Below are 27693 nucleotides of genomic sequence, written 5' to 3' on the forward strand. Positions count from 1 at the left end.
TCCATATTGTTTCTGCTTCCAGCGTAAATTTAGTGTAAGAAGGACAATTTTCTATCCAACCCACAAAGGAAATTTTTTCCACAAACAACAGGTTTAGACATCTGTCACCTGACAGGACAGGTATGGCAAAATGTAATCTGGAGAAGTACAAGAAACCAAAGCTAATATAGTGCAGAAAAAAGTTAAATATTTCCCTCTGAGATGTTGCAATAATTGGAAATGAAGTAGAGTTCAAGTACTTCGTTCCATTCCATCACTACCTTCTGGACACTTAAGAACCTATCCTTGCTGACCGTTTGTGTCACCTTGCAGAAGTGATAACAGTAACTGTGTGGTGCATTTCAGCAGAAGTCAGCTCCAGTGTGTCGTAGAGTGTCTTTGGGCTGAGGACATGCTGTTCTTGTGGGCTAATTCCAACACAGAGCTAGGCTCCGAGGCCGGCTGAGCCAGGCCTGGCACGCCTTAGATAAGAGCCTTTCACACATGGAGAGACGATGAAAAGAGGGAAAGAAAGGCTTAGTGGGTGTACTGTGGGTGGTACATTGAGAAGAAGACATGGCCATGGTCAAAAAAAAAAAAAAAAGTGCACAAGCAGTAGAGGGAGGTCTCTATTATGAGTGTTTATATATAGTTTCACGCTCACACACTCTAAGCTCTATTAAATCATGGCACGCAGACAGCCAATCCAGGATAAGCCAAATACATCATTCAACGTGGTTTCAGGGATTCAATATTCAAGGCTGCTTTAGTCTTGTCAAAGAGCAACCCACAGGATAAAGGGGCCCGGAATATAATGTCTCCTCTGGGGCGGGAGGGGTATGCTGTAAACTGACAGCAGAATTCAATCTCTGTTACTGAATGAGTTGTGTATTTCAGCATCCGAGGCAGCTGAGACTTAACTACATACTGCTTTGGAATAAATTATGTCAGAGGGGATTAAAAAGACGTTTCTACAGGGATACTTTACCTGGACTTGTGTAAAAGGTATTATTTACAAAACGTGCACTTGAAATGACCTCTCCATCGATAAAGTGATGGGAGGACAGATGAGTCTTGGTACCTTTTTCCTCTCCAGCCTCTCCTGCTCCTCCTTCTGGAAGTGTTTCTCCCTCTCCAAACGCTGCTTCTCTGCCTCCTCTCGGGCCTTAGCCTCAGCTTCCTCTTTCTGAAACACACACACAGGCAAGAATCCAACCACAGTTTTAATGCCGGCAGAAAGGGGGGAAAAACGCTCTGCCAAAATAACATGCCTTTTACGTAACAAGGGTGTGGTTTGCTCTTTGTGGTTGCAATTATTGTTTACAACCACCAAAGGGCCATTTTCTTGTACCTCTGAGCCAAAGGGATCTATTTTCGACATTCATGAGGACAACATAAAGCAAAAATACAATACTTTAGCCTTTGCATAATTTTGTTTGTTCTTGTTTGACCACAAATGACACTTCTGGGAGTGACCACAAGGGGGTGGCAGAGTGTAAATGCTGAATGCAGACCACAAGCACAAATAAGGGCCAGAGATGATGATATTGCAGCTCTGAAGGATAAATAAACACTTCAATAAATGGACACATTTCCAAATACACTAGGATTCTGTTTCTGCTGATCAAGGCTAATCCTCCTCTGTTTTACGTCAACATCACCCATAAACACAGGAGGGTCATTGCAGGTGATCAGAGGACCTCAGAAATAAAAAGAGCTCATTCATTCACTATAATGACTCGATTATCACGTTAGATTAATATTTACCTTTCCGATTGGCAATAACTCAGTGACGCAGAAAGAGCCTAGACTGGGATTTAGGATAAGCCTGCTATCAAATGTAAATAAGTGGCAGCAATATCTGAAAACACCTTGTGTGCTGGAGATAAGAGCGGGGGGTGTGATGTGATGTGACACTGTGGGTGACGAATGGTGTGGATGTGTATGTCTTAAACCTTTACTTGACAGGCAGTATTACCTGTCAAGTACTCACTCCTGCTTTTAACCTTCATTTGATCATCTACTGTCTTAGTCTGCCTTATGAAAGGAGGAAAAAAGTCAACAGAACCGCTGTGATGTAACCCATCGGTTCATGAACTACAGTTCTGAGAGCTCGAGTTGTGGCTGTAACCATATGTGGGGAAGAAGAGGAACCGGGAAAGAACAAGGAGTGATTTTCTTGCTAGATTCGCCAACTTTTAAGAGCCTTTTTAGTGAGCATCTAGCAAGAAGTCTAGCAACATTTTGGGCCGATTCCAACATCGTAAAAGAGAGCAGTGAACATTTCTCTTATTCTTGGCACAGACAGACACAAGGGGACGGCTGCAGCTCAATTAGTCCAATCAGCTGCCAGACAGATCAACAAGTGTCAGCTACTTGCTAAATGTCACCACATAAAATAATTGCACATAAACACTGCACATACAACATGATATCATGAAATCGTGTAAATACACACACCACTTTTAATTGTCATGTTATCTGTATGCATTATAAGCTTTCCACATGTATGTTCATGCCGCGTCAAATGCCACGCACTGATGGTTAGGGTTAGCGGTTATGGATATGTGAATCGGAGAGCTAGGCATAAATTGACACACGATCAAATGGCGCTGAATAGCATGCGAAAGGACGAAAATGTTTATGTATAGCACACCAAATGCCATAAGAACTGGTGTGACATACAACAGGATTTCATGAGATGAGTCTCGCAAATAACACATAAAACAATGTCAGCTTCATATAATACATAGTAAAAACTGTAAATTAGCAGGCTAGATGGCCTTAGTGGCATTAGAGTAGATTACTGAATACATTCTTAAATTAGCTCATGTGGGAAATTATGTCAACACGTCATGTACTCTAACTGGCAAAGTTTATGAAATATTTGCATAACAAAAGAATTTCACAAACTTTTTAGTGTTACTTCTTAACCATTACTACAGTCAAGCTGCAAGAAATAACCTTTTATACATATTTAATAAACTGAAGATCCACAAGCAAGCGAGCTGTCAAGACCACCTGTTAATCAATCAACACCTACATACAGGGTGCCTACAGGTTTCTACAAGTTAAATTTAAGTCTTTTTAAAGGGGTCATATTTTGCTAAACCCACTTTTATTAGTCTTTGGTACATTTATTTGCGTATTTGGGGACATTAATAGTTCAAAAAGTTTGAATTTGAACCCTCCAGGTGCTGCAAAGCTATCTTTATATTCACGCCGGCAAAAATGGAGTGGATTTCTACAACCTGTTTTAATTCCTTTTTAATTTGTTAGGTTTTATAACTAGTAATGTCACAACATTTGCACATATAAGGTCAAGACTTCCGACGAACATTTCTCCGAGTATGACATAATTGTTTGTCAGGAGCAGCGGCTGTAGTCCATACTGAAAACATGTCCAAACTTTGAGCCGATTACCTAAAATGTTCAGTTGTTGGTAGTATTAACGAACACAAGTGGCTGGACGAGACAGAAAGCAGGGTCAACAACCTAGACGGAGGGAGGTGTGAAGTAGCTCATGTGCATTTAAAGGGCCAGTGCACAAAACAACCTTTCTGGTGTCATTACTCAGAAATAGGGTTGAAGATGGACCTGTGGAGTTGAATTAATGAAGAATTCAGACCCAAGCATAGCATTTACAGTTTATGTAGACCACAGGGAAATGCTTTAAAATGCATAATTCCATTTAAAAAAGCAAAATATCACTACTTTAAGACCTTTAATACTACTTAAAACAGAATTTAATGCCCAGTTCAGAGCCATACTGGTAAAATTTTGTAACTCCTTGAATTTAAGAAAATTCCTATCAACCAAGTCGAGAATGAGCTTTTCTCCAACCAAACATTATTAAATTTGCAATTCTTCACGCTTCCTTTTCACTTGCAAACCGTCCCTTAAAGTTTCCAAAGTCAGCTTTCTTGGGCAATGTGCACGTGAACGGCTGTAGGTCTGTTGGGCTGAATGTTCTGCAGTCATTTCTACAAAGTTAGTGATAATTGGTACCTAATTTTGATATAAATTGTCAGATTGGAACAGGTGGAACTGAGTCAATTATCATTACTTTCTTTGCAGTTTGGACATTTAACAAACACATTTAAACATAACACAGCCAACAAGTTTATGGCAACACAACTTAAGACCTACCATATCAAATCTAATAACTTTTAAAGACTTTTTTTAAGGTATTAAATACTGATTTGTAAATTCAAGACTTTTAAGACTTTGTAAGACCCCGCAGGAATCCTGTACATAACATCACAGTAATATAAATCATAGAAGGACCTCCAGTAGACTTACTAGCGGGTCCAGAAAAAGTGAATGAGACTAGCAAAAACTACTGACTCAATAGGTGTTTCTCAATATCAAGTTTGTCTTGGTAAGAACAGTCCCAGAGAACTGACTTCCTGACAACGCAAGTCTCCCTGTAATTGAAACAGCTTTTGCTTGTGAACTTTCCTTCCTGGCTCTGCTGCATTTCCACCATCAGCTCCTTAATGTATTCTTGCAATCCACCAAAATATGTCACTCGATTTGATGTCAATACATTTGTACTACTATTTACATTTTTCTACATTTTGTTTATTCTTCAAAACTGGATAAACAAATTTCATTGAATCCCATATCATGATAATAAAGATGTATTTTCCCACTACTCTGCCTCTAGTGTGTGTTTCAACATTATATCACATCATCTAGTGATGGTCATCTACTCAATAAAACTAATGAAGCTGCCACAGAAGCTGCAAATGCCCATGAGAGTAAATTGACAGTAGCAGGAAATGCTTCCTGGGATATGTCAGCCAAGTCCACAAGAGTCACCAACCAGTGCATCCTTGGTTTAAGCTACGAAACAACAACAAAATCCGGGTATTCCATCCGATTTTGGTTTGTGCGAACTTTTAAATGGAACAGTACTCGGGCAGCAACTGATGACATTTCATAAGGTCACAAGAACAGATGAACAGACAAGAATACACATTCAGAAACGCCTGATATTCCTGGAGAATTTGATTCAATTGGATCCAGGGGAGTGACCACCTAGTGGCCATCTGTGATATTACACTCACCTCTGCTGAATATCTGTCTTTCATTTAACACACAGACTAAAACATTGGTATTTTTTTTTTTTTATCTATAAATGTATTTTAGGTCTATTCCATTATATTTACTAGTCTACATCTGTTGGAATGCCTTTAATAATTACAGTCTCCGCTCCCAGGATCTGTTATCTCTACAAGTTCCAAAAGTCAGAACAGAAATGGGAAAGAAAGGTTTTAAATGTTCTGCTCCCATTGCCTGGAACAACTTACAGGAGGAGATAAAACTGAAGGAACTGGTCTCTGTAATTCAAATTCATTTTAAACAAATGGGAAAAGGATAAATCTGGATGTAGATGTTTTATATAATTAATTGAATCAGGTTTTGCTTTGAGATCCTTTTAAGAAACGTTGTAAACTTATAGTACCTTTTAAATTATTGATGGTGTTTTATATGTATGTTCTTAGTTTAGTGTTTTATGTATGGCTTTAGAACTGACTTTTATTGTGTTTTATGTTTATTTTTAGTGTGGCTGTATGGTTGTGATTTCTTGTTTGTGTAACTTCTGCTGCTGCTGTCTTGGCCAGGACACTCTTGGAAAAAAGATTTTTAATCTAAATGAGCTTTTTTCCTGGTTAAATAAAGGTAAAAAAAAATAAAATAAAATAAAATAAAATAAAATAAAACTGTGTGAGATTTTTAGAGACCACCTCTGAATACAATGAGATAATCCCTACCTGTTTCTGCAGCCGTAGGTTCTCCTCCTGCTCAGCTTTGAGTCTCTCCTGGGCCTCCTTCTCCTCCTGCAGGCGCTGGGCTTCGTCTCTCCTCCTCTGCTCCTCGGCCATGGCTCGGGCCTCCTCCTCCCGACGCCGCCTCTCCTCTGCCTCCCTCGCTATTCGCTCCTCTCTCAGGATCCTAAACGGTACAAGAGAATAAGGAATGTAAATTAGCGTCCTGACAGGGACATTTCCTTTTCAGTTTACGGTACATGTTCTGAGTTGACAGTTTGTCATGAGTACAAGTAACCACAGTGTTTACTGAAATGGAAATAATTAAAAGTATGAGAGCCAACAAGAAACACATCATATCAATTCCCTGGCTGTAAATAGTGTCTTCATGTGGCTGCAATCTGCTAACAGGCTATCACATTCCCATTGCTTACACAGCCAACCCCTACTGAGTGAAGTCTCATTTAGATACAGTATGTAATGTGCTACATGGTTTATATAGCTCCCACCACGTTTTAAGGAGCTCTCACACCTTCACTGTCTGGGCTGGACATTTCAGTTTGAGTAGAGTCGGAAATTGCAGGTGTCAAACCCCCTACAGTCCAGTCAAAACAGCCAGATGTGGTCCAACAGAAAGAGGTGGGGTTGGTCTGGATCAAACTGAGCCTGGTTTGGTTTGTTTACAGTGTGAGAACGCTTTTGGTGATGATTTGGACTTTCTAACTAACTACAGGAAATTACACAAAGCTACAATCACCAATAAACACAGAACAAGAAAAACAAGTGGAAGAAAAGAGAAGTTAAAAAAGTCAGACACGAGATATTAGTAAAGTGTACCTGTACTGGTCATGTTTATGACATTAACTGTGCTTTGTGTAGTACTTATAAGCAAGAGAGGTGCAAATTCAGTTAAAAATAAATAAATAAAATCGCCATAAATGCACCACACTGGACCTTTTCATTATGTCAATTCTGGAAGTGGGCAGAACCTATGGGAGCAGCCATTACCGGCCAGAAGTGATGTACCTGTGTTGATTCTGGGTGATCGAGTGTGAGTAAAGAAGCCCAGTCAGTGAGCCAGACTGAGTAGAAAGCACATGTTCGTTCTTGTTGTTTGTGTAGTCATAAACTTTGCACTCATTGTCCTACAGATGTGACCCAGCACTGGCCAGTATTATGTCATCTTAGACTGGTGTCTGCTGCATGGGGTCAGTGACCAGTCCATCATAGCCCATGTAATCAGACAATACAACATTACTTCATCAACAACAGCGCTGGAGCAGCCCGTGAAGGAGGCAACACAGCACTGACCATTACTGACTGATGGAGCAGTGACTTAGTGCTTGACAACAGGCTATGACGTAAGTTACCGGACGGAACTGCTAGTATTATATGTGATCTTCTGAAATAGGTAGCCGTGGAAATTCTCTACAGGGTGAATAATGAAGTAGGTGATGATGGCAGGATGTAGGTATATGAGGCAAAGTTGACAACAAAATTAACCAGACCAAATGCAAACAATGTTTAAAAAAAAATAAAAATAAAACAAGTTCTATGTGTCTAAGTTTTATACCCTTTTCTGGAAATCAAGTGTATAATATGCAACTGAAACTCCTCTGACCTTTCCTTCTCCTCTTGTTCTCTGCGTTCCTGCTCCTCCCTCTCCCTCTGTTCCCGGGCCTGCCGGCGCTTCTCGGCCAGGATGCGCGCCGCCTCTTCTGGGTCATTGGTGCCGGCCATCGGTTTGGCAGATGGAGATGGTGCTGCGGCAGAAGGAGCTGACTGAACCTGCTCAGGTGAGGAGGAAGTGGCAGTGGTTGAGACTGGTGTACTGGAAGTGTGGGGTGTAGCACCGGCTGAGGATACTGTGGCAGCAGGAACGACAGGCGAACCTAAAGCAGGAAAAATGATAAATCAGTGAATAGAGCAGCCTTTATTCTCATTGTGTGCACAATGAAATTAGAAGTGCTACTCCAATCAGTGCAATAATATCAATAAAACACTAATACTTCAGAAAAAAATAGAGCAAATATAAAATTACAAAAACTAAAAATAAAATTAGAAAAGAAAACAAAATTTTACAAAATTAAGGTAAGAATAGAGCCAAGTAGAATAAAAAAAAAAAGATATAAAATATGACTAGACACAATATTTACAATATTAACAGTATGTGACAGTATGTATGTCGATGGATTCAAGTCTGTACAAAAATAGTGCATTTATATTTTGATAAATATTGAATAAATATTGCATTGTTATTGCAGAACAGAAGATTATTGAATGAAAGACAATAACATACAACTACTAGGGTAAGTTACAGACCTTTAAGTGTGAGTGTTTCCGTTTAAGTAATGACTTTTAAAATGCTGAAGGATGCATATTGATTGTAATCAACAAAACACATTGAACCAGAGGCTCTTCTATTCCCATGCTTTGTGTTCCAAATAAATTCAAGCCTTTAATGATATAATTAAGGCTGATTACTTCAGCGTTTCAGTGTTGTGTGAGAGAAGACAGACCTAGTAGCTGTGTGTGGCTGCGTTAGTGTGCTCTCTTTGTTTTCATGCCTAATTAAGTCTGATGCTAATCTGTGCTCCTTGAGAGAAATGCAGATTTTCCAAAGCCTCTTTAACTTTTTCCATCAGATCCATTCTCCTGCCCTGTCTCAGAGAAAGACAGAACCAGACACTGGAGACGCACTGAGTGTTTAACAAAATTATAAAAAAAAAAATTGCAGTGACTCAGACACTGTGGGAAAAATCCAAAATACCAGATGTTCTGCTGTGCAGACCTGTGCAACTGAGAGAGCCAGTCACTGTCTTAGACTCAGTAAAGAAAGTGATGATTAAAGTTTAAAATTTTGCTAACTTATGAAAAAATATGCCCCAGCTTTGAAAACGTCATCGTGTTCTAAATCTAATACATCATCTGATCTATACACTAAAGAAATAAAGCAGTCATGCAAAATTAAATATACTACGAATTTTGTTACAAAAAGATGAAAAAAAAGTTAACTTACGAACATTTACATCCACTACAACAGTACTATTATTGTTTATTTATATTGTTTATTATGAGCTAGATCATCAATGTTTAACTTTTTACCATTTTGACACAATACAATGTAATATACAGTCGTGAAAAAAATTATTAGACCACCCTTGTTTTCTTCAGTTTCTTGTTCATTTTAATGCCTGGTACAACTAAAGGTACATTTGTTTGGACAAATATAATAACAACAAAAATAGCTCAAAAGTGTTTAACTTCAGAGCTGATATCTAGCCATTTTCCATGTTTTCTTGATAATAACTAAAATCACTTCAGTTCTTACATAGCTATGGCATTGCACTGCCAAAAACAATGCTTTTAGGCACTCCATGTTTTCTTTTCTGTCTGTTTTAGTCACGTGATACACACAGGAGTTAGTACTTGATTGCATAACCATTGTTTTTAATGACTTTTGATGATCTAATAATTTTTTCTCTGACTGTAGTAACATTCTACCTGCACTTAAGCTGAGAGACGTAAGAGGTATTTTGTTAAAATGGCCTGAAGCTGCTTCAGTGTTTACCTCATTAAACTCATCACATCAACATCAAACTCTTAAATAGTTCTAAAATTTGTCACAGTTTATCACTAGATACTTGCTTCTGCTGTTCTTCATACAAGCTGTTGAACTGATGCAGTTTCTAATCATACATTTTCCTTATAACACCAATCAGAGCAGATATCTTTATTTATCAAAACATTCAAACAGACATAATTTGTAAATGTCTCCATTATATTTAATCTTAATTTTAACTTCAAATTTTAGCATTTCCACTCTGGCTTTTTTATACTCGAAATGAAAACAGCTGTTTGGAAACTAAAAGCATACAATCAAAGAGGAATTATGAAAATAAAAATGATAGACATGAACACATTCTTAATGGAGAAAGCAGTACAAATTTGACTGATTCTTGGGTTTTTCTTTTTTTTTGCAGCTCATCATCATATTTTACACTCACTCTTTCTCTCCTCAGGGGTGGCAGGTCTACGAGGCTCCCTGACTCTCTCCAGGGGGACAGGGGAGGACGTGCGGTGGTCTACCCTGGCAGGGGTCCTGGCTCTTTTCGGCCGGGCCTTAGGGGTTGACGGGCTCCCACGTGTTGATGGAGGCTTGGGGGAGGCAGCGGGGCTAGGGGAGGCAGTTCTGCCTTTAGGCGTAGCTGGAGATGACGGCCGTTGTCTCGATAAAGGACTGGGGCTGCAGGAAAATAAAGTGCAATACAAAAAATGACTGTCTTGCATCCAGACGGCGTAAGGCACCAACACATTAGTTTAAAACGGCATCTGTCCTGAGGAAACCTGACCTATCCGAACAGGTTCACATCAGAGACGGCACTCAAACATTGCATCATCCTAAAAGTGCATTATTAGTCAGCATCCCTGCAACACACACACATCCATAATGCTGAGGAAGAGGTTTTTATTCCTCTTGGCCTCTAGCGCCGACAGCTCTGACATGCCCTTTGTTCCATGAAAAAAAGCCGTTTCTTTCTTCCTTCTTTTATTTATGAGCAGCGAGGAACTCATCTTGAGATCTGTCACTCTCTGCCTCGGCTCCAGCAGTGCATAAAATATGCAGACGATGTGACACAGACGTAAACATGCTGTCGAACTCAGTGGTTGACAAGAAACAGTTTGTGGGTCAGACAGATCTTGAGACAATCTTGGTAATAGAATATTCAAGGTAAAGTTCTGTATTATCTGTTTATAGAGATTTATTTAGAATAATGCATTTTTATATGAGTGGTAGCTCTTAAATGTGCAATTGTAAATGTCGATGTAGTCAGCCAGGTATCCCAAAATAGTTTTCAGTTTTAATTCAGGATATTGTAGTACAATTACCTGCCATCAGCAAAGCTCAGTCAGTACGGTTTTGGAGTCAGGAATACATTTTATCTTTATATTAATTGAGCTCTGGTGTGTATTTATTAAGGAAACAGTGAATACCATATTGACTCAAATAAAAACAAGATGTCATTTACAAGCCAGGTCTCTAATAGTAACCGGTGTCAAGGTCGACCTGAGCAAATGAAAGCTGGTCCTCAGTTACAGGCCAGGTAAAAATAATAATATAGATTACAGACTTCCCTGTCTGTGATGTGCTGCCAAGATAGTACAATCTTCACCTCTACAAGTTAATACATTCAACAATGTAATCCAGTGACATTCAATATCCTAGATCACTCATCTCAACCATTATAGTCCGATTTCAGTCACCACAGGTGTGTATCACTCTAGTCATGACTAGACTCTATCCACTGAAACGTAGAGGGGTTTTATTTAGAAACAGTCGAGGAAGTGTTGCATATTGCAGAAAAGCAGACTGCAGTGCCTTTAACATCTTAAGCTGGAATTAATCAAAGTGAAGTTTCATGCCAATTACAACCATTTCTATTTGTATTCTATTTGTTATATTGAGGAAATTAGAAATAAAGACCTGTGTCTAATATAAACCTCTATCTGGTACCACCTGCTATAAAGGTTCTGGCCAGTATTTGAGGAAATACAACAGATAGAAACTACATAGTACTCTGGAGAGCAGATCCTCTCCAAGGTGTCAAAAACACACAATATCTAAGAAAAAAAAAAGTGAAAACAAAACCTTTGTTGATATGTCTGTTGATGAAGATTCTCTCCAATGTCCATCAAAATTAATGACTATGAAACCTGGTCTGGTAGATTACACTGACAAACAAAACAAACTCCACAGTGGAGGAAAATATTTTACCTTGGGTCTGGTCTGTGTCTCATACTGGGTAGAGACTGTCTCTTCTTCAACACCTTCTCTTTAGTGAGAGCACTCTTCTCCTTCTCATTCTCTCGTTCCTTGTCTTTCTTTTCTTTCCTATTTTTATCCATCTGTGCAACATAAAAGACAAAATTTGCAAAAAAAAAAAAAAAAAAAAAAAAATTCAAAACATTTCAGTCTTTTTCTGCTGATTTCAAAAGTCACGTATAATAGAGAAAATATGACCAGAACTGCTATAGATACTGAGACGTACGGGTGTGGAGCTGCGTCTTTGGTGGCGCTGGGTGATGTCTGGAGTGCTGGAGGTCACCCTCCAGCGGTCGGAGCAGCGGTGATGAGGCTGATGGGAGCAGAGGGTCAGGGGACTGGCAGAGGCTGAACGGGGACAGAGAGGAGAGTCTGAGGAGGAAGGAGACGTTCAGTTAAAGCCTGCAAACATTCACACAGCTGCATATTCTCATCTATTTACTATGGCATACCATCTGCTACAGGGGTGTCAAACTCATTTTAGTTCAGGGTCCACATACGGCCCAACATGATCTGAAGTGGGCCGGACCAGTAAAATAGTAACATAATAACATATAAATAATGTCAACTCCCAACTTTTCTCTATATTTTAGAGTGAAAAAAGTTAAACTGAGTAATTAAAAATGTTTACGTCTACAAATTATCCTTTAAAAAATGTGAATTACAAGAACAACTGTGAACAAATTGAAGTTTATTAAGAAAAATATGTGCAATTTTAACAATTTTATGCCTCTGCTCATCATTTACATGTTTATTTCAACTTACAGATCACAGTGGATCTACAAATACACAAAACATTTAGTAAGAGGCAGAATATTGTTAAAATTGCACTTACTTTTCTAAAGACATTTCAGATTATTCACATTTTTTGTGAAAGGATAGTTCGTAACTGTAAACATTTTTAAGTAATGTTACTTTTTTACACTAAAACAAAGAGAAAATTTTGAAGTTGTCAGTATTTATAGGTTATTATGATAGTATGTTACTGGTCTGACCCACTTGAAATAGAATTGGACTGAGTGTAGATCCTGAAGTAAAATGATCGTTAATTTCTTCAGACTAATTTTTGCATTTCAAAAATTTATCCAACGGGCCAGATTGAACCCTTTGGCAGGCTGGTTTTGGCCGGGTGCCATATGTTTGACACCTGTGATCTACTACTTCAAGCTTGGTGAATCTTACCTTAAACAGGGCTCCTACAGGTTTCTACAAGTTAAATTTAAGACTTTTTAAGACCTTTTTAAGACTACTTAGAACATAATTTAATCCCCATTTCACAGCCTATTTCACAGCCATCGGCAACAATTTGTGACTCCTAGAATTCATGAAAATGTAATTATTTATTCCAATGCCTTGATTCCCACTGTTCCAAGTCGTTTCTCACCGGGGGCTGCAAAGTTAACGATAATTGGTTCCTAATTTCAGTATAAATTATCGCATTTGAATGGGTGGAACTGAGTAGACTAACATTACTTTCTGTGCAGTTTGGACACATTTAAACATAACACAGCCAACAAGTTTACACATAACTTAAGACCTACCATATCAAATTTAATACCTTTTAAAGACTTTAAATTATTAAATGCAGATTTGGAAATTCAAAACTTTTAAGACTTTTTAAGACCCCGCAGGACCCTGCTTAAGGAGTCAAGTATAATTTATTGTATGTCAATGTATCAATAGGCCCTTTTCCACTAAAATACCAGGAACTTCTCTTACCAGGAACTTTTTTACCCACGTCCTGATTTGAATAAATTACCCTGAACTTTGGGTGTGATGGAAATGCAAAGCACACAGATTACCAGGAACTTTTTTACCTGGGTAAAAGAGTTCCTGGTAATAAAAGTTCCTGGTAATAAAAGTTCCTGGTATTTTGGTGGAAAAGGGCCTATTGACCACATTCACAGTACACCACTTGAGCTATGATTGGGATATACTGCATCCCATAATATATTCACAATCATCTTATATTGTTTAATGGTGGATGGTAAAAAGTGATGAAGGTGCATTATAGATACCTGATATACTGGAGGGTGAGATGGAGTTTACCATTTACATACAAGCAATTATGATGCAATACATTGCTATTATACTATTGTCCGTGACCAACTTACGACCATCTTTGCCATTGTTGAGGACACTGGCGGCACTGCGGCTCCGTGCAAGGAAAGACAGCGTCGGGGTCATTAGCCGGTCGACTATACTGCTCTCCCATGGACTTAGTGCAAGGTTACGAGCTGTAGGAAAAAAAGAAAAGATTGAAATTATATATGTATTTATATGTATAGGCCCATGTTTACATCAATACTCAGATACCCCCATAAGCTCGCATACACAGTAGCAAACTGTTACCATAGCAGAATGAGAAGAAGCAAAGTCCCACACCACTTTTCAATCTATCTACAAGCGATAATGAAGCCATGGCACATCTTGAGTTGCCCAGTGAGATTAGAAGAGGATCAAAATTAACCCAGTAAATGTGTCTACCATAACTCTGGGCTGTACTGGTACCACCCAAGGGAGACTGTTATTTGAAATGTTCGTCTAGACAGCGAGTCAGTTATTTATAACCAAAGCCTTGAGCACAGGAGCAGAGAGTGGAGACTCATCAGTATTTATGCTGGGGAGAAACTTTCTTCTTTGGCTGGTACTAGGTGTAGTAATGAGAAAGTGTGTGTGTAAGGTGGTGGGGGGAGTGTGGTGTAGTTACCCGTCTATTTTTTTTTCCAGCTGCAGAGGCACAGTACCTGCTGCAGGGAGTTTTTCTGAATACATTATCTCCCAAAAAGCGCTGACTCACTCACCAACTTTACTTTCTCGAACTCTGAAGTTTCTCCTCCTTTGCGAGTACACTGTGACCTGGTTAATTTTAAAACCTCTTTTTTAAAAAAAAAGCTGCATTGCTTCACAGATACCCCAGAAGATTAGTTAAGTACAAGAAGCGGATATGTGTCACCTAGAAAGCATACCCACATCCAGTTCATAATCAGTAAAGTCTGTAAAAACTCTTGACTTCCCAACATGTAATGATGATGAGCACAAACAGACCCTTTTAAACAACAGGAGCACATCAGGAATGAAAATGACATCACCACCAAATGAAACAACCACAGGACAAAAAAGACAGGAGAACAAAATGCCAAATGCTGCACATAACTCATCAAAAAAGATGACCATGCAGAGGATGCAACTAAACAAAAATAAGCCCACAGACTAAAAAACAGTGGTTTTGGAAGATGGAAATGGCCAGCTGTCAATCATCAGGCACAGAGGGGCTGAAACCAGAAAAGGGGGAGGAACAACTGAAAAAATATAGAGGACAATGAACGGGTTCGGAGGCAGCTGAAGAGTGATGGAGTGGGGAATGGAGGGGTCGATCCAGATGTTGCCTTACTTCTGCTGGGGGAGTTCCAGAGCGTGGCAGAAGACTTGGAGAGTCGCTTGTTTATAACTGAGTCCACATGTTTGGGCAGGTTGACCGTTGATACTGAGCATCTGCCTAAGAAGCCAAGAGAGCGCCACATAGATGTTTACTCAGGTCACATGGTTCAGGGGGGTGGGGGGCTCAGTGGCGTCATGTTATGCTCAAATGATGCCTTCACAAAAATACACCAACTATAAAAACAACTACAGTACAGTGGTTTTAGTCAGTCACATGATGCTCAGTTAAGAGCTGCTCTATCACCATTCAGTGCCAACTCACGTAAAACAATTCAATCCTTGTCATGGATTTTCTTTTTGGATTGATTTGAACTGAACATCAGAGAAAGAAAAAGGCCATTTGTGACACATTTTCATTTAATTAGCTGCTGCTGAAGTCAAAATAATGAATATAAATTATTGCACCCGAATGAAGAATTCTTCATTTTCATGAATGAACATCTGCACCACTTTTCACCGTCAACCAACCAAATACTGATTCTGTGGATTATAATATCATTCTAACACATGTACAAGTTATTTAACCCTATATTAAAAATAGAGCTTACAGCTTCTGAGCCAAAAACAACAACCTTTCTTGCTGTATTTTCCCCAGGATTACTGAAAGTCTGTGAAGCTTTTTAAGGGGACGTATTCATATTTATTTCGGATTTACAAAAAAGCATTGCTCTATCATTTATTTATTTATTGTTTGAAAAGAGGTATTTTTTCTGTCCTATTGATTTACACATGTAATAAATAATACTAAATGTTCTTCTGATGTTCAGTGCAAATTTCAACTCAATGTAATAAAAAGTAAGTGATTCATGAGAGCTAAAGTACACACAGCAGGGTCAAAACACAGTAATGTCCCGTCAGAGAGCTAACTTTAATTGATTGCCATTCCAACATTTATTTCAACATAAAGTAGCTCCTTGTTTTGGATAATTCCTTATGGTTGAACTAAAGAAAAAATTAATTTAAAAGTAAAAATGTGGATCATTTAGCAACACTAATCTGTTAAATTGTCTCTAAAATGTCCCATCAGAGATTTCGAATACCGTGTTTTGACCCAGTAACAATGAAACTTAATTTCAAAATCTTAAGTAAAAACATATTTGCAGAAGAACTTTGGGATTTTGCAAGATGCCATGAGCTTAATAGACGTTTTCCAATAAATTTTTAAAAGAAAATCTATGGCTTGAAGTGAGAAAAGTACACAATTCTTCCCAAGTGGAGTACATACTCATACTCATATACATAAACACAGTGCATCTTCACTTCAGCATTTAGGTGTCATCCAAATGCAGGTTGGATACATAGAGGAAACATCTTTAAAGGCCAACAACACAAATCCAAGGAAACAAAAAGACACCCCAAAATAACCATAACAACCAAACAAGTGATGGAAAGCAGCTGCAGGAAAACATATACTCATCTCAAGGCCAATGACGTGAACTGGCCTTTCAGTAAACAGCAAAACCTTCAATCCATGAGTCCAACCAAGTGCAATTCTTGCTTCAGTTCCCAATTCTATATCCCTTTAATGCAGTCTAATCAAGAGAAGACTCTATGCTTTCCCCACATGTCATCAGACGGGATTCAGAGAACTTTACACATGAATGTCTCCATACACACCAGCCCAGTGTAGTGAGGTTAAATGCTCTTTTGATGATGATGAATATGGAGGATTTCCTTCAGAACATTCAGAGCTGTCAGCTGTTCCACTGCAGCCTGTTTACACTTATTTATTTTCATCGACGTGGGTAGACGGCAGACTGGTGAGGCAGGAAGGAAGGAAGGAAGGAAGGATGGCAGAGATTGGTTTGGGTGTCAATAATTCCCCTGATATATGGCAGAGGTGATTACATGACTGTGAGATGAACCTCGGTACCGAAGCATTACAGCTGATAGAGAGGCGTTAATGGAGCTCCACAGGTCGCACATACAGAGTCAACATTAGACACGCTGATTTATCAGCTGACCTGTCTGGAGTCTGGACATTTCAATTGCCCATTAATGACATATTCAATTTGCTACTGGCAATAAACCCTACTTAATGTAACAGCTACATTAGACCAGCTGAATACCTTTTCACTTTGTGTTGCAGTCAATACAGTCTGGCTGAGACCAGGAGCAAACATATTTAAAGCACACAGGTTGCATTCCACAGCCCTGAAACATCAAATGAAAGCTCTGCGATGGAGGTGTGTGACTAATCCAGCAAAGACAAACTAGAGGAAAAAGCCAGTGCTGCTCAAAATATTTGGCCACCATTGCCAAATAAGCAATCCTGTGAATAATATACTATATAACTTACAGAAATATTTACAAAACTGTCTGTATGAGACAAAGGTTTTTTTAGGTTCTAGTATCTCAAATATGACACTAGTGCTGTGGAATGCAATGATATAGATGTTTAATTGCTTATACTGTTGTTATCTTTGTGGCTGCATGTTTCTTTATTAGAAGATTTTTTAGGTTTTCCACATTTCACAAACATGTAGAAAGTGAACATGACACAGAACAGAGTACATGTGAACAGGAGAAGGACTTCAACCAGTCAAGAGGAAATGAAAACCTGTTTTAACAACAGACTGAAACACCACTCACATCTTTTACCACCTACAAACACTGCCCAAGGTTGGAAAGGGTTTTCTTTACCTTTTATACACACACACACACACACACACACACACATATATATATATATATATATATATATATATGTGTGTGTGTGTGTGTGTGTGTGTGTGTGTATGTATGTACGTATGTATGTAATGTATGTAATCACACCCTTTTTTTGGTCAATAAGAAAGGCTGCTGAATAAATTCCAGCTGTAACTATTTTTAGCTGTTGTAAGGCAAGTGTATAGGTCACTGTGTTCTCTCTTCATTCATTCATTCATTCATACAAAAATGGCACATAACACACTATAAAATAAAATACAATAAAATATCCTTGATGAGAAAATGGATATGATACCCAAACTGTCTCCTTTAGGGATCTGCTTATGTGTGTCAGTTTGGTTAATATGGAAACCCAATTTGAGCAATTACAGAGTGACACTCAATCCATCCACTGTCTTGGGCCAATGACTGAGTTATGATGTTTGTACTTTATAAGCCTTGTACATTTGGAAATGCAATCAGAACTGGAATCAGTTATGTTACGTACCGAACAACCCCTGTTCTCACAAGCTCATTCAGAGACATCCAGAGTCTTTTGAGTGTTCCTCAGTCTGCAGTTTCTTTGTACATCTGCTTACAGAACATTCACTACAGAACATCACCTTAAAAGATTTCATATATGTAAAGTTGAGACCTAATGCATGTATTCACTCACTTTCTTTCTGGCTGGAGTTTTGGTTGAGGGCCCCGGCCCAGGACCACCTCTGCTGTCGGATTTCCGCCCATGTCTTCTTGCCTGACCTGTTGATTGCTGCCTCATAGCGTTCCTGTAGCGAACACAGGCAGATAGAGCAGTCTAATGCCGGGCTGTAAAACTCATTTTGTTTCAGCTGAATATGATCTCAAATGGGCCGAACAAATAAAACAATGAGCAGTGAAACAGTGAAAAAAGTAAAATTACATCATGAAAATATTTACCTCAACAGAGTAGCCTTTAAGAAAATGCAAATAACATGAGCAACCTAAAGAAAAATAAGTGCAATTTTAACAATATTATGTCTCAGCTTATACACATGTGATCGCAGTGGATCTACAAATGCACAAAACATTTAGTAACAGGCAGAATATTGTTAAAATTGCACGTAATTCTCTTAAGGCATGTCATGGTATTCATATTTGTTTACGTTATTCAGGAGTCATCATTATTTATAGGTTATTATGACAGTATTTTATAGGTCCAACCCACTTGAACTGGGCTGTATATGGAACCTAAACTAAAGTGACAAATTTTGATACCCTTGCCTTGATTAATACCTTCAGTGTAATTTTTGTATTTCACAGATTCATCCCATGGGCCGGATTGGACACTTTAGGGGGCCTGATCTGGCCTGCTGGCAATGTTTGACATCCCGGGCCTAATGCGTATAAAGCAGCCTGCAGGAGTGGGTGACACTGCTGAGATAATATGCAGCTCAGATGGGAGGCCTGAGTTCAAGAGTGTCCTTGGGTAAAGATCCTAAATCTGCAGCTGACCCGGTTCAACTGCCACTCCAGTAAAGGTCGGCTTTAAAACTTCACTCGTGGATATTAACGTGTCACTCTCGCTGATTTTTACCTGACGCTTAATGCAGTTCTGTATGAAAGGCAGTACTATCAGTTAAAAAGCATACTTTGTTCTTTTCCAGCTTCTGCTTTTGTCTCTCTTCCAGGGCAGCTCTGCGTTTTTCTGCCTTGATCCGCTGCTCCTCCAGTTTCCGGCGCCGCTCCTCCAGCTGCTGCTCCCTCAGCTGTCGAGCCTTTTCCTCCTTCTCCAGCCACTGGTTCTTTTTTGCAGCTGAAGTGGGACAGAATAGGACAAAATGTTACCATAAGAGAAAGGACAAAACCCTCTATCACTTTTACTATGACTGGACAAGATATCAAATATAGTCAAGGTATCATGACCTGTTCTAGGTAGGATGAAGAAAATGACTACAAAGTATATGAACAATTTAAGGTGGCAGCATGAGACTCACTTTGATGTCCTGCTTGTCTCACTCTTCCCATCTCCCAAACCAACATTCATTACATTAACCATAATATACAGTATGTTATGAAGCCCTGGTTATGTATAGCATTAATGTTGCTGGGCAAACAAGAGTTAACATATTGAAGTGACTATTCTGTTAGACCAGTGGTTCTCAAACTTTTTACAGTGGAGTACCCCCTGAAATATTTTTTAGCCAAGTACCCTCCAATTCTCGCTTCAGCTTTTTTAATTGAAAAAATGAGGCAAAATTCATTCCTGTGCCAAAGGTGTCCGTTTTTATTTTCAAATCTTTGTAAACAAACAACATATATTTAACTTTAATATATTACAAATAACAAATCTTTACAAGTAGATTTTGTGAGTAAAATATAAACTGAAAACTGCCCTCTTTCACTGATAACAAAAATAAATGAATTGGTCATCAATGAATAAATGAACCTTTCATCAACAAAAAATTATTAATTACTCATAAACTTATCTTGGATAATACAAAACAGAGATGTTCTTAAAATGTTACCAAAGCTTAGGGGGGGCCTTCAAGTTTTTAAAAATATTGAAATGAAATAAGGTCAGGAATGTCAGTTTTACTATATGAATGTTTTTGTTGTGTTTTATATTTCAGCATTAATTCTAATTATATATTTTGTATTCAATACATGATGAATTATTTAATGTATTTTTCCAAAAAAAAATTTCAAGTACCCCTTGGGCTTCTTCCAAGTACCCCCATTTGAGAAAGTCTTTGTTAGACTGTCAGCACAAATCTTCATGTAGCAGGAGTTGTGTAATGCACTGTAATGTTAGCATTGTGTACAGCATTGGCTTAGCAACTGAAAGTATTACGCAATCCAGAAAAAATACTGAGATGTAAATCACATGTCGCAGTTCAGGTAAAATATATTAAAATATAATCCCAATGACAAAAAACTGTGATGTTTTATCTACAGCAATAATTGGGAAATCTCACAAACCCATATTTTATTCACATGTGAATATCAAGTAAAACTGAGAAAAGTACTATTTTAAGAAAAAAAATGAGGCAACTTTCACATTGATGGCTTCATGGTCGTATTTTTGTTTTGTTCATTTATTCATTCATTTTCTGAGCTGCTTGGTCTTCAACAGGGTCATGCTGTTGTAATAAATGCTGTAGGTATTTAATTGTGTTGCTAAAATATGCAAGGCCTTCCCTGAAAAGACATATTCTGGATGGGACCCTGTTGCTCTAAAACCTGTATGTAACTTTCAGTGTTGGCGGTGACTTTCCAGGTGCACAATCAACAGGCACTAATGCCCCCCGTACCATCAGGGATACAGGCTTTTGAACAAAGTGCTGATTATATGCCAGCGTTTCTTTCAAGAACTACTTATTTTTCCAATCTTTTCAAAACTACTTTTTTTCTTAAAATAGAAAAAGTTCATAGTTTCATCATTTTTCTTTGTACTACTGGGTTTATGAGATTTTGAAATCATTGCACTTTGTTATTTACATTTTATACTGCGTCCCAAATTTTTTTTTGGTCCATATGCTCCCTCTTAAAAGGTCTACAAAAATACTGATTAAACATGTATGTGATATTTAGTCAAAATATTAAAAAATAGATTTCTGAGAGAAAAGAGAACCTCAAGCCTCTGACAGTTACCTCACATCTTTAGCTGAAAAACTTTCTCCACTGTGTCTTTTGGTGTTTAGGGAAATAAATTCAATTACGAGACTTTTCCACGAGTTACTACATAATGCCCAATACAGTGCTTCTGAAGTGACACTTATATACCAGCATAATTGCATAATGTCTGCACGTCAGCTCCAATAAAGTCCACACTTTGATATGGAAATCCTCTATTCTTTCCTGAGCCTTTCAAAGACCATGTAGAGAAGCCTTTTGCAGCTGCCTCACTGTGTACACAATTCACCATATTTCTTTAAACTACAAAGTGAAACCTCCATGAAGAATCAGCCTCTGCAAGCAGCCAAGGCCTCATCTCTAAAGCACTTGATGCAACAAAAGCAACTGGTTTCAGATTACGGTGACGGATCATTGCAGAGATCCTTGAGGCTAAGAAAGCTAAAATTTATTGAGAGGCCTACAGTTGGGCTTTTATCTAAGAGCAGAAACAAAAAGCTGACTTATACTGAGCCGTTGCTTGCCAGCACCTTGCGGCAAAGAAAAAATCTGCTGCAGTGCATATCTCAGCTCATCACAGCACGACAGCCTTTATTTGAGAGCGTCCTTTAGGGGACAGTATATCAGTGGAGTGCAGCGGAAATTGAATGATAGTTCACCAATTGTTCTGTGATTAGGAAAACCACTGAAGTGTTTAGGATTTGCCAAAAGAGATTACAGCTCTTCGCATCCGTAACATTTTCCCCATGTTCATGAGGGAAGCCTTGAGGTCACATAGTAACAAGACTGCACTGGCCTACTCGTTCCAAGCCAATCAAGTTTGCGACACCACTTGTCATGAATCTGACTCATTCAACAAGAGCATTTGGGAATGGTTTTCCACACAAAGGTGGAAGGAAAATGAGCAAGAAGTTGGCTGTAGGTTTGATGGTTATGCTGTTCGACAAACACAGTTAGACTGATTGCTTTGGCGCTAGTCTCACAAAGCCACTTCGTTAGTGCTGAACCAGCACTAGGAATAGGTTTGGCTCAATCCCCTATCATTCTGGAATAGAGGGATAAAAAAACTCTAAAATACTACTTATTTGGGGCAGCACAGAGAAGGGACAGAGAACTGAGCCATGACAAAATTGCATTGGTAAGACTTGTTTTGCACAAGGGGAAGTGAGCCGTAGTACTAAAATGACTAAATCCCTGAGAAAGAAAACATTACATAAAAAGACACATGTCTCTGCCAAAACTTTCTCAGCATGCAGTTACAGCTAAGAGTGTTGTTCTTCCACATAGTGGGTGGAACTTTGAAAGCCGTAACACGCAGATAGCAGACGAAAAGGAGAATACTGACTGAAAAAGCGGAATTATCCCAACAGAGAGCATCATGGGAGTTAGACTGCACTTTGATTTACACTTTTATCTTTGTATGTGTACAAGAGCTGTGTAATATGCCAGTTTATTCTAGGCAAAAACAGAAAAAATGTCTTGTGTGACAAATTTTACTCTTCATGGTGATATTTTTCATCATTTGCATCGCTTACATTCTCATACGACAGGGTATAATTCAGAAATTTCTTAGTAATGATTGGCTTTCACTCCAGTTCCTGTATGATTTTTTTTTAAAATAATTAATAACTTTTAATAGCCCCCCCCAAAAAATTTTTACTTTTATTTTTCACCTCCTTGGCATTTTTATCCATCCAAACTGGTTATAGCATAAAAAATAAACCTATTTATTACAAAAAAGGCCAAAAAATTTAAGCTGAAGCTGATGAGATAGTCTGTAGGAGTTAAAATTAGGCAAAGAAAAAGACCAAACAGTGTCAGTCCTTTCATCAATACTCAGTTTGTATCTAAACTATCAACTTGGAGCCATGAACATATTTAAGTTGAGTACCCAGCTATAACTCTTTGCATGAAATCAACAAAAACAAGCATCAAGTTTGACAGGATGGGGTACGTGTGAACAGGAGAATGACTCCAAAAAGACAAGACAGAAAAAGGAGGTACCTCTGTCCCATTGACCTGGTTTGATAAAAAAAAAAAAAAAAAAGCTGACGCAGACCAGAAAACTTGGCTTTGCAATTATTCTGATTACTCGCTTAAAAACCTGTAACCTCTCTTTGCTATATAAGAAATGGGCCTTTCCATTTATATTTTTTAATACAAATTATTTATTCACTGAATTATTTCACTATGTTCTAATGTTCTCATGTATTGTTACACTATATGGATAAAAGTATTCAGACACCTTGTATTCAGGTGTTTCTTTTCTAACAGGGGTCTGGGCAACCAAACAATAATGACAAGTGCCATCTACTTCATTAAACTTTAAGGAAATATTGATGTTTAGAAACTACATGGACAAAATCATGGCTACAGCTCATAAGATGTCCTGCTCATGCTGATTTGAGATACAAACATCAATATTTCCTTCAAGTTTAATGGGAGATTTTTCTGTCCAACTGAGATGTGAAGAAAGTAGATGGTTAGTTGTGGTACAAAATTATAATAGAACTATTTTATAACATGTGTCATTATTGTTTTATAGCCCAGACCCCTGTTAGACAAGAAACACTTTAATTCAACGTGTCCCTATACTTTTGTCCATATAGTGTATCTGTAAGGCTGGTCATATCACAAAGACCTACAGGCACCAGTCACATGTAATGTCATGTATATAAACACAGATGCCTGGCTAACACTGACAGAAACTACATTAGTCAGTGTGCATCTGATACTGATCAGCACTGACAGGTACCGCCAGGACCTCCTATAAGGTCATTAAACAATCATTTGCAGGGCTGTTCCATAAAGTATTTATACATCCTACTGCAGAGGAGGCAGAAGAGCCTCGGTACAGCTGCACTTGATGCAAACCACAAACGTTCACTTAAAATTAATAGCATTCAAATAAAAGAGACGTTAGAGTATAAGGATTTCTCTTCCACTACTGAGCTGGTAAAACTGCTGCTGACCGTTCGTAAGCCAAGTCTTCCGGGCCCTTTTGAGCTGATATTGTAAACACCAGCTTAAGAAGGATCTCATCTTTTATCCAAGTCTGACAGAGTACCAGATCAGACCCGTACCATCTGGCACGCCCCGGTGATCGCCCAATTAAAGCAAATCACAGTATGAAGTGTGTCAAACTCATCTTACTGCTCTCGAGCACACAGTTGGATTAGACAACAGCATTAATGAAAGTATGAGCGTGATGCACCAAAGCCTCATGAAGGGCACAAGACATGAATAAACCCTATATTTTCCAGAGAAATGTCAAAACTAGCCTAAAAAATATAAAACAAGATAACATCCTTTAGCGCTTCTACTGAGAAAGAGGACAAAATATTCAAGGTACAAACATACACTTTCATTCAGTTATGCACAAAAACATCCAAGCATGTGATTTCTGTTTGGCACTATAAAGTTGTTTAGATGTAAATTCACAGCCAAAATAAATCTGGCTGTGAGTATCCGTAAAAACCTCTAATTTATTCAATGAGATTGTAATCATTATGGTTTTGCGGCATGTGGTCCAAACATGTCATCTTCAAATACTTAAACCAAAGTGTGCTGTGGTGTCTGCAGCTGGAGCGTGAAGACGGACCGAGTTCAAACCGAGGGCAAACATCATCCTCATATATGTAAACAGAGGGCAAAGCCATGGTGCCCTGCCCTTTAAAATCTATTTACAACAGCTTTACACAGAGATTAAATGCTTTGGTAAGTGATCGGTCTACCGCTACATGAATTTTTGGAAGAAATACTAATGATGTAGAAAGACAAGAAGGTTACGGGTTAGTTTAATAGAAAACAACCCTTGATTTAGGAAATAAATGAATGAAAATACACCAAGCTGGGTAATATGACCAAAGTTGAATATTAGATTAAACTCCAGAATTATGTGTAAAATGAAACAGTGGTTTAAAAAAATAGGACACAGCATGCAAATAGATTCCACTGTAAAAAAAAAAAAATCAAGTTTTAATATATATATACTTTGTATGCAGTTAGATTATTTAGTAACCGATGATTTTCTGTCACATTTCCCAGCACTACTCAAAACTACTGAACCTCTTTAATCTGAGACATTCATGAAACTGAATGATTGAACTGTGTCTTCACCACCACCACCATCACCACATACACAGAGGTAAGTGGCTTACCTTGTAACTTGCTGAGCTCTTCTGCAGAGGGAGAAGGTGAGAGAGAAGACAGAGGCAACTGTCAATCATGCAAAGCAGTGCACGGCCAGTGTTTAACCATGTGAAACATGTAACAGCCGCTTGTTAAACAAAAGGGTAAGGCTTCATGCAGTGTCAACTGACAGAGGAAAAATGCAGCCATGACAAATGTAAATGAGCTCAAAAAGCTCTGCAATACTGCAGCAAAAAAATGATCAATAATCCTCATTTAAGTGGAAGTAAAAGGTATCGAGCTGCAAAATTCCAAAACAAATATTCATAGACACAAGTGGCATTACATACATTTTAATCTTTATCATTTAAATTGTTTCTGTCAGTGCAAGTTAATGTCAATCATACCAACATACATTTTAATACTTATGAGTCATGCATATATCTAACAGCACACATGCAGAAAGTTCACGTTTTGCTCCTCTTTGGTAAAATGGTGGCTTGACTTTAGCTGTGATACATAATTGTCTTTTTTATTACAGAATTTTAACTACCCTCTTCTCCTCTCTAAATGTCTTGTGGTACATGAGCATGCCATGTGCAGCCCAGCACTAACACAACCAAAATAACCACCTCTATCACCCCAACACCAGGGGGAGCTCTCATCCTGTTTAAAGGTTTTACTCCCTCAACTCTGGCTCTACTTACCCAAATATTTGGCCTTCTCCTCCCTTCGCTCCTTGGCAAGCTTCTGCCTCTCGTCTGACTTCATGATGTCTGGAATGAGAATGGAGGGAAGAGAAAGAAGAGAAAGAAGATGTCAGAGATGTCTCACTGAGAGGTGTTATACTTGTTTGGATGAGCTCTACATAAGCAACAGCTAAACATTTCCGCAAATCTACAACACCCAAACACCTAGGTAACATTTCATTATCTGAGAATATTTGGCTTCAAGTCTCACTCAGTGACATTCGCACCATACCTAAACAACAATTAAGAGGAAAGGATCCTACTAATGACTTTAAACTGGTTCACTTCCCTGTAGAGTGACTTCCCATGAGGACTTTTAAGCAGCAAATAAATAGCTATTTTCATAATCCTATAATTCATTTAAATGCATGCCACTAATATGTTTAGAGGTTGTACTACTGTAACAAACACCTTTTTTGTTATTTACACTGTTGAATAAATAAAATGGTTTCAATGTGCTACATAATTATGACCATGAGTTGTTTGTTTTTTTTGTTTTGTTTTGGCTCAGATTAACTTTTAAATTCCACCACCAGATTTATTCCACAAAACAATGACAGGAAACCAACAGCACTATAATACTATTGTTCTACAAAGGATGGCTGAAGATGGGTAAAACATTTTCTGATTTAATATAAAGAGCAAAGGTTTATGGGGAAACTCTGCAGGCAATTAAATCTCCAAATCAAAGCTTGCAACATGTGGGACTAAATCTCCTCTGCCATCTGGAGGTAGGAGTGGGTTTGACTGCAAGATATGAGAAACACACTTACATACATCTTTCCGCTGTGTGACGTTTCTGATGTTTGCTACCACATTACATTCCTTCCAAATACCTCAGTGGAAGCACTCAGAAAAGGAAACCCGAGGGGAAGAGCAACGCATGTAAACAAGACATTTGAAGAATTCAACTTGGATCCTTTTTATCACAGCTAGAACTAGTTTCTGGGGGAAAGAATGTGCATCTGATTTAGAAATTGTGGCCACAAACTAATAAGTATTTGAAGCATTAAGTTGAAGGAAACTGGCAAAATTTATCTGATCAAGAAGTTTATTTTATAAACAACTCAAATGTTAGCTCCTTTCAAGAATATCAGAGAAAGTCTAGTTAAAATGCCTAATGGGAGGACAACTGCAATTTCCAGAATGAGCACAAACCATCACAGATCACTTCTTTGTAAACAACTGGCACAGACAACTAGAGGTGGACGATATAATTAATTGATGATTTTTTTTTTTTTTGAAAGCCGGTATTTGATAAGTAGTAAAAATGTTATAAGATATTCCATCAGGCACCTGTGAGGGCTGCACTTGAAGTTCAATAAATGTTAAAAGAGTACTATGTGTACGTGTATTAATAATTTCATTTATACTGCTGCATAAAAATCTTAATTATCTGAGTGTTTCAATTGCATTTTATGGTCAATTGCTTTAAAAAAAAAAATCGGCCTCAAAAATTCTCTGTAGATATCTGCCATCAGCTGACCAAATTTTTAAAGACTGGCATCGGCCTTAGAAAATCCCATATCGG

The 27693-nt window shown here is 38.2% G+C and overlaps 1 protein-coding gene across 5 annotated transcripts in view; it reads right to left on the bottom strand.

Annotated features, from left to right (window-relative positions):
- Positions 1 to 27693, bottom strand: part of map7d1a (MAP7 domain containing 1a) — a 63110-nt gene that overhangs the window by 12822 nt on the left and 22595 nt on the right. For 2 of the 5 annotated variants that reach the window (XM_030158361.1, XM_030158359.1), the window contains 12 exons: positions 26121 to 26189; positions 25443 to 25463; positions 19299 to 19462; positions 18344 to 18455; positions 14972 to 15076; positions 13692 to 13814; positions 11804 to 11949; positions 11530 to 11660; positions 9761 to 9999; positions 7375 to 7645; positions 5760 to 5940; positions 1061 to 1165 (listed from right to left, as the gene is read on the bottom strand). In XM_030158361.1, coding sequence (XP_030014221.1) covers positions 1061 to 1165; positions 5760 to 5940; positions 7375 to 7645; positions 9761 to 9999; positions 11530 to 11660; positions 11804 to 11949; positions 13692 to 13814; positions 14972 to 15076; positions 18344 to 18455; positions 19299 to 19462; positions 25443 to 25463; positions 26121 to 26189 — 1667 coding nt within the window. The remainder of the gene's footprint in view (positions 1 to 1060; positions 1166 to 5759; positions 5941 to 7374; positions 7646 to 9760; positions 10000 to 11529; positions 11661 to 11803; positions 11950 to 13691; positions 13815 to 14971; positions 15077 to 18343; positions 18456 to 19298; positions 19463 to 25442; positions 25464 to 26120; positions 26190 to 27693) is intronic. The other 3 variants (XM_030158360.1, XM_030158362.1, XM_030158363.1) reach the window with 3 other exon arrangements.

The sequence above is a fragment of the Sphaeramia orbicularis genome, chromosome 16 (assembly GCF_902148855.1).
Source record: "Sphaeramia orbicularis chromosome 16, fSphaOr1.1, whole genome shotgun sequence".
Taxonomy (NCBI): domain Eukaryota; kingdom Metazoa; phylum Chordata; class Actinopteri; order Kurtiformes; family Apogonidae; genus Sphaeramia; species Sphaeramia orbicularis.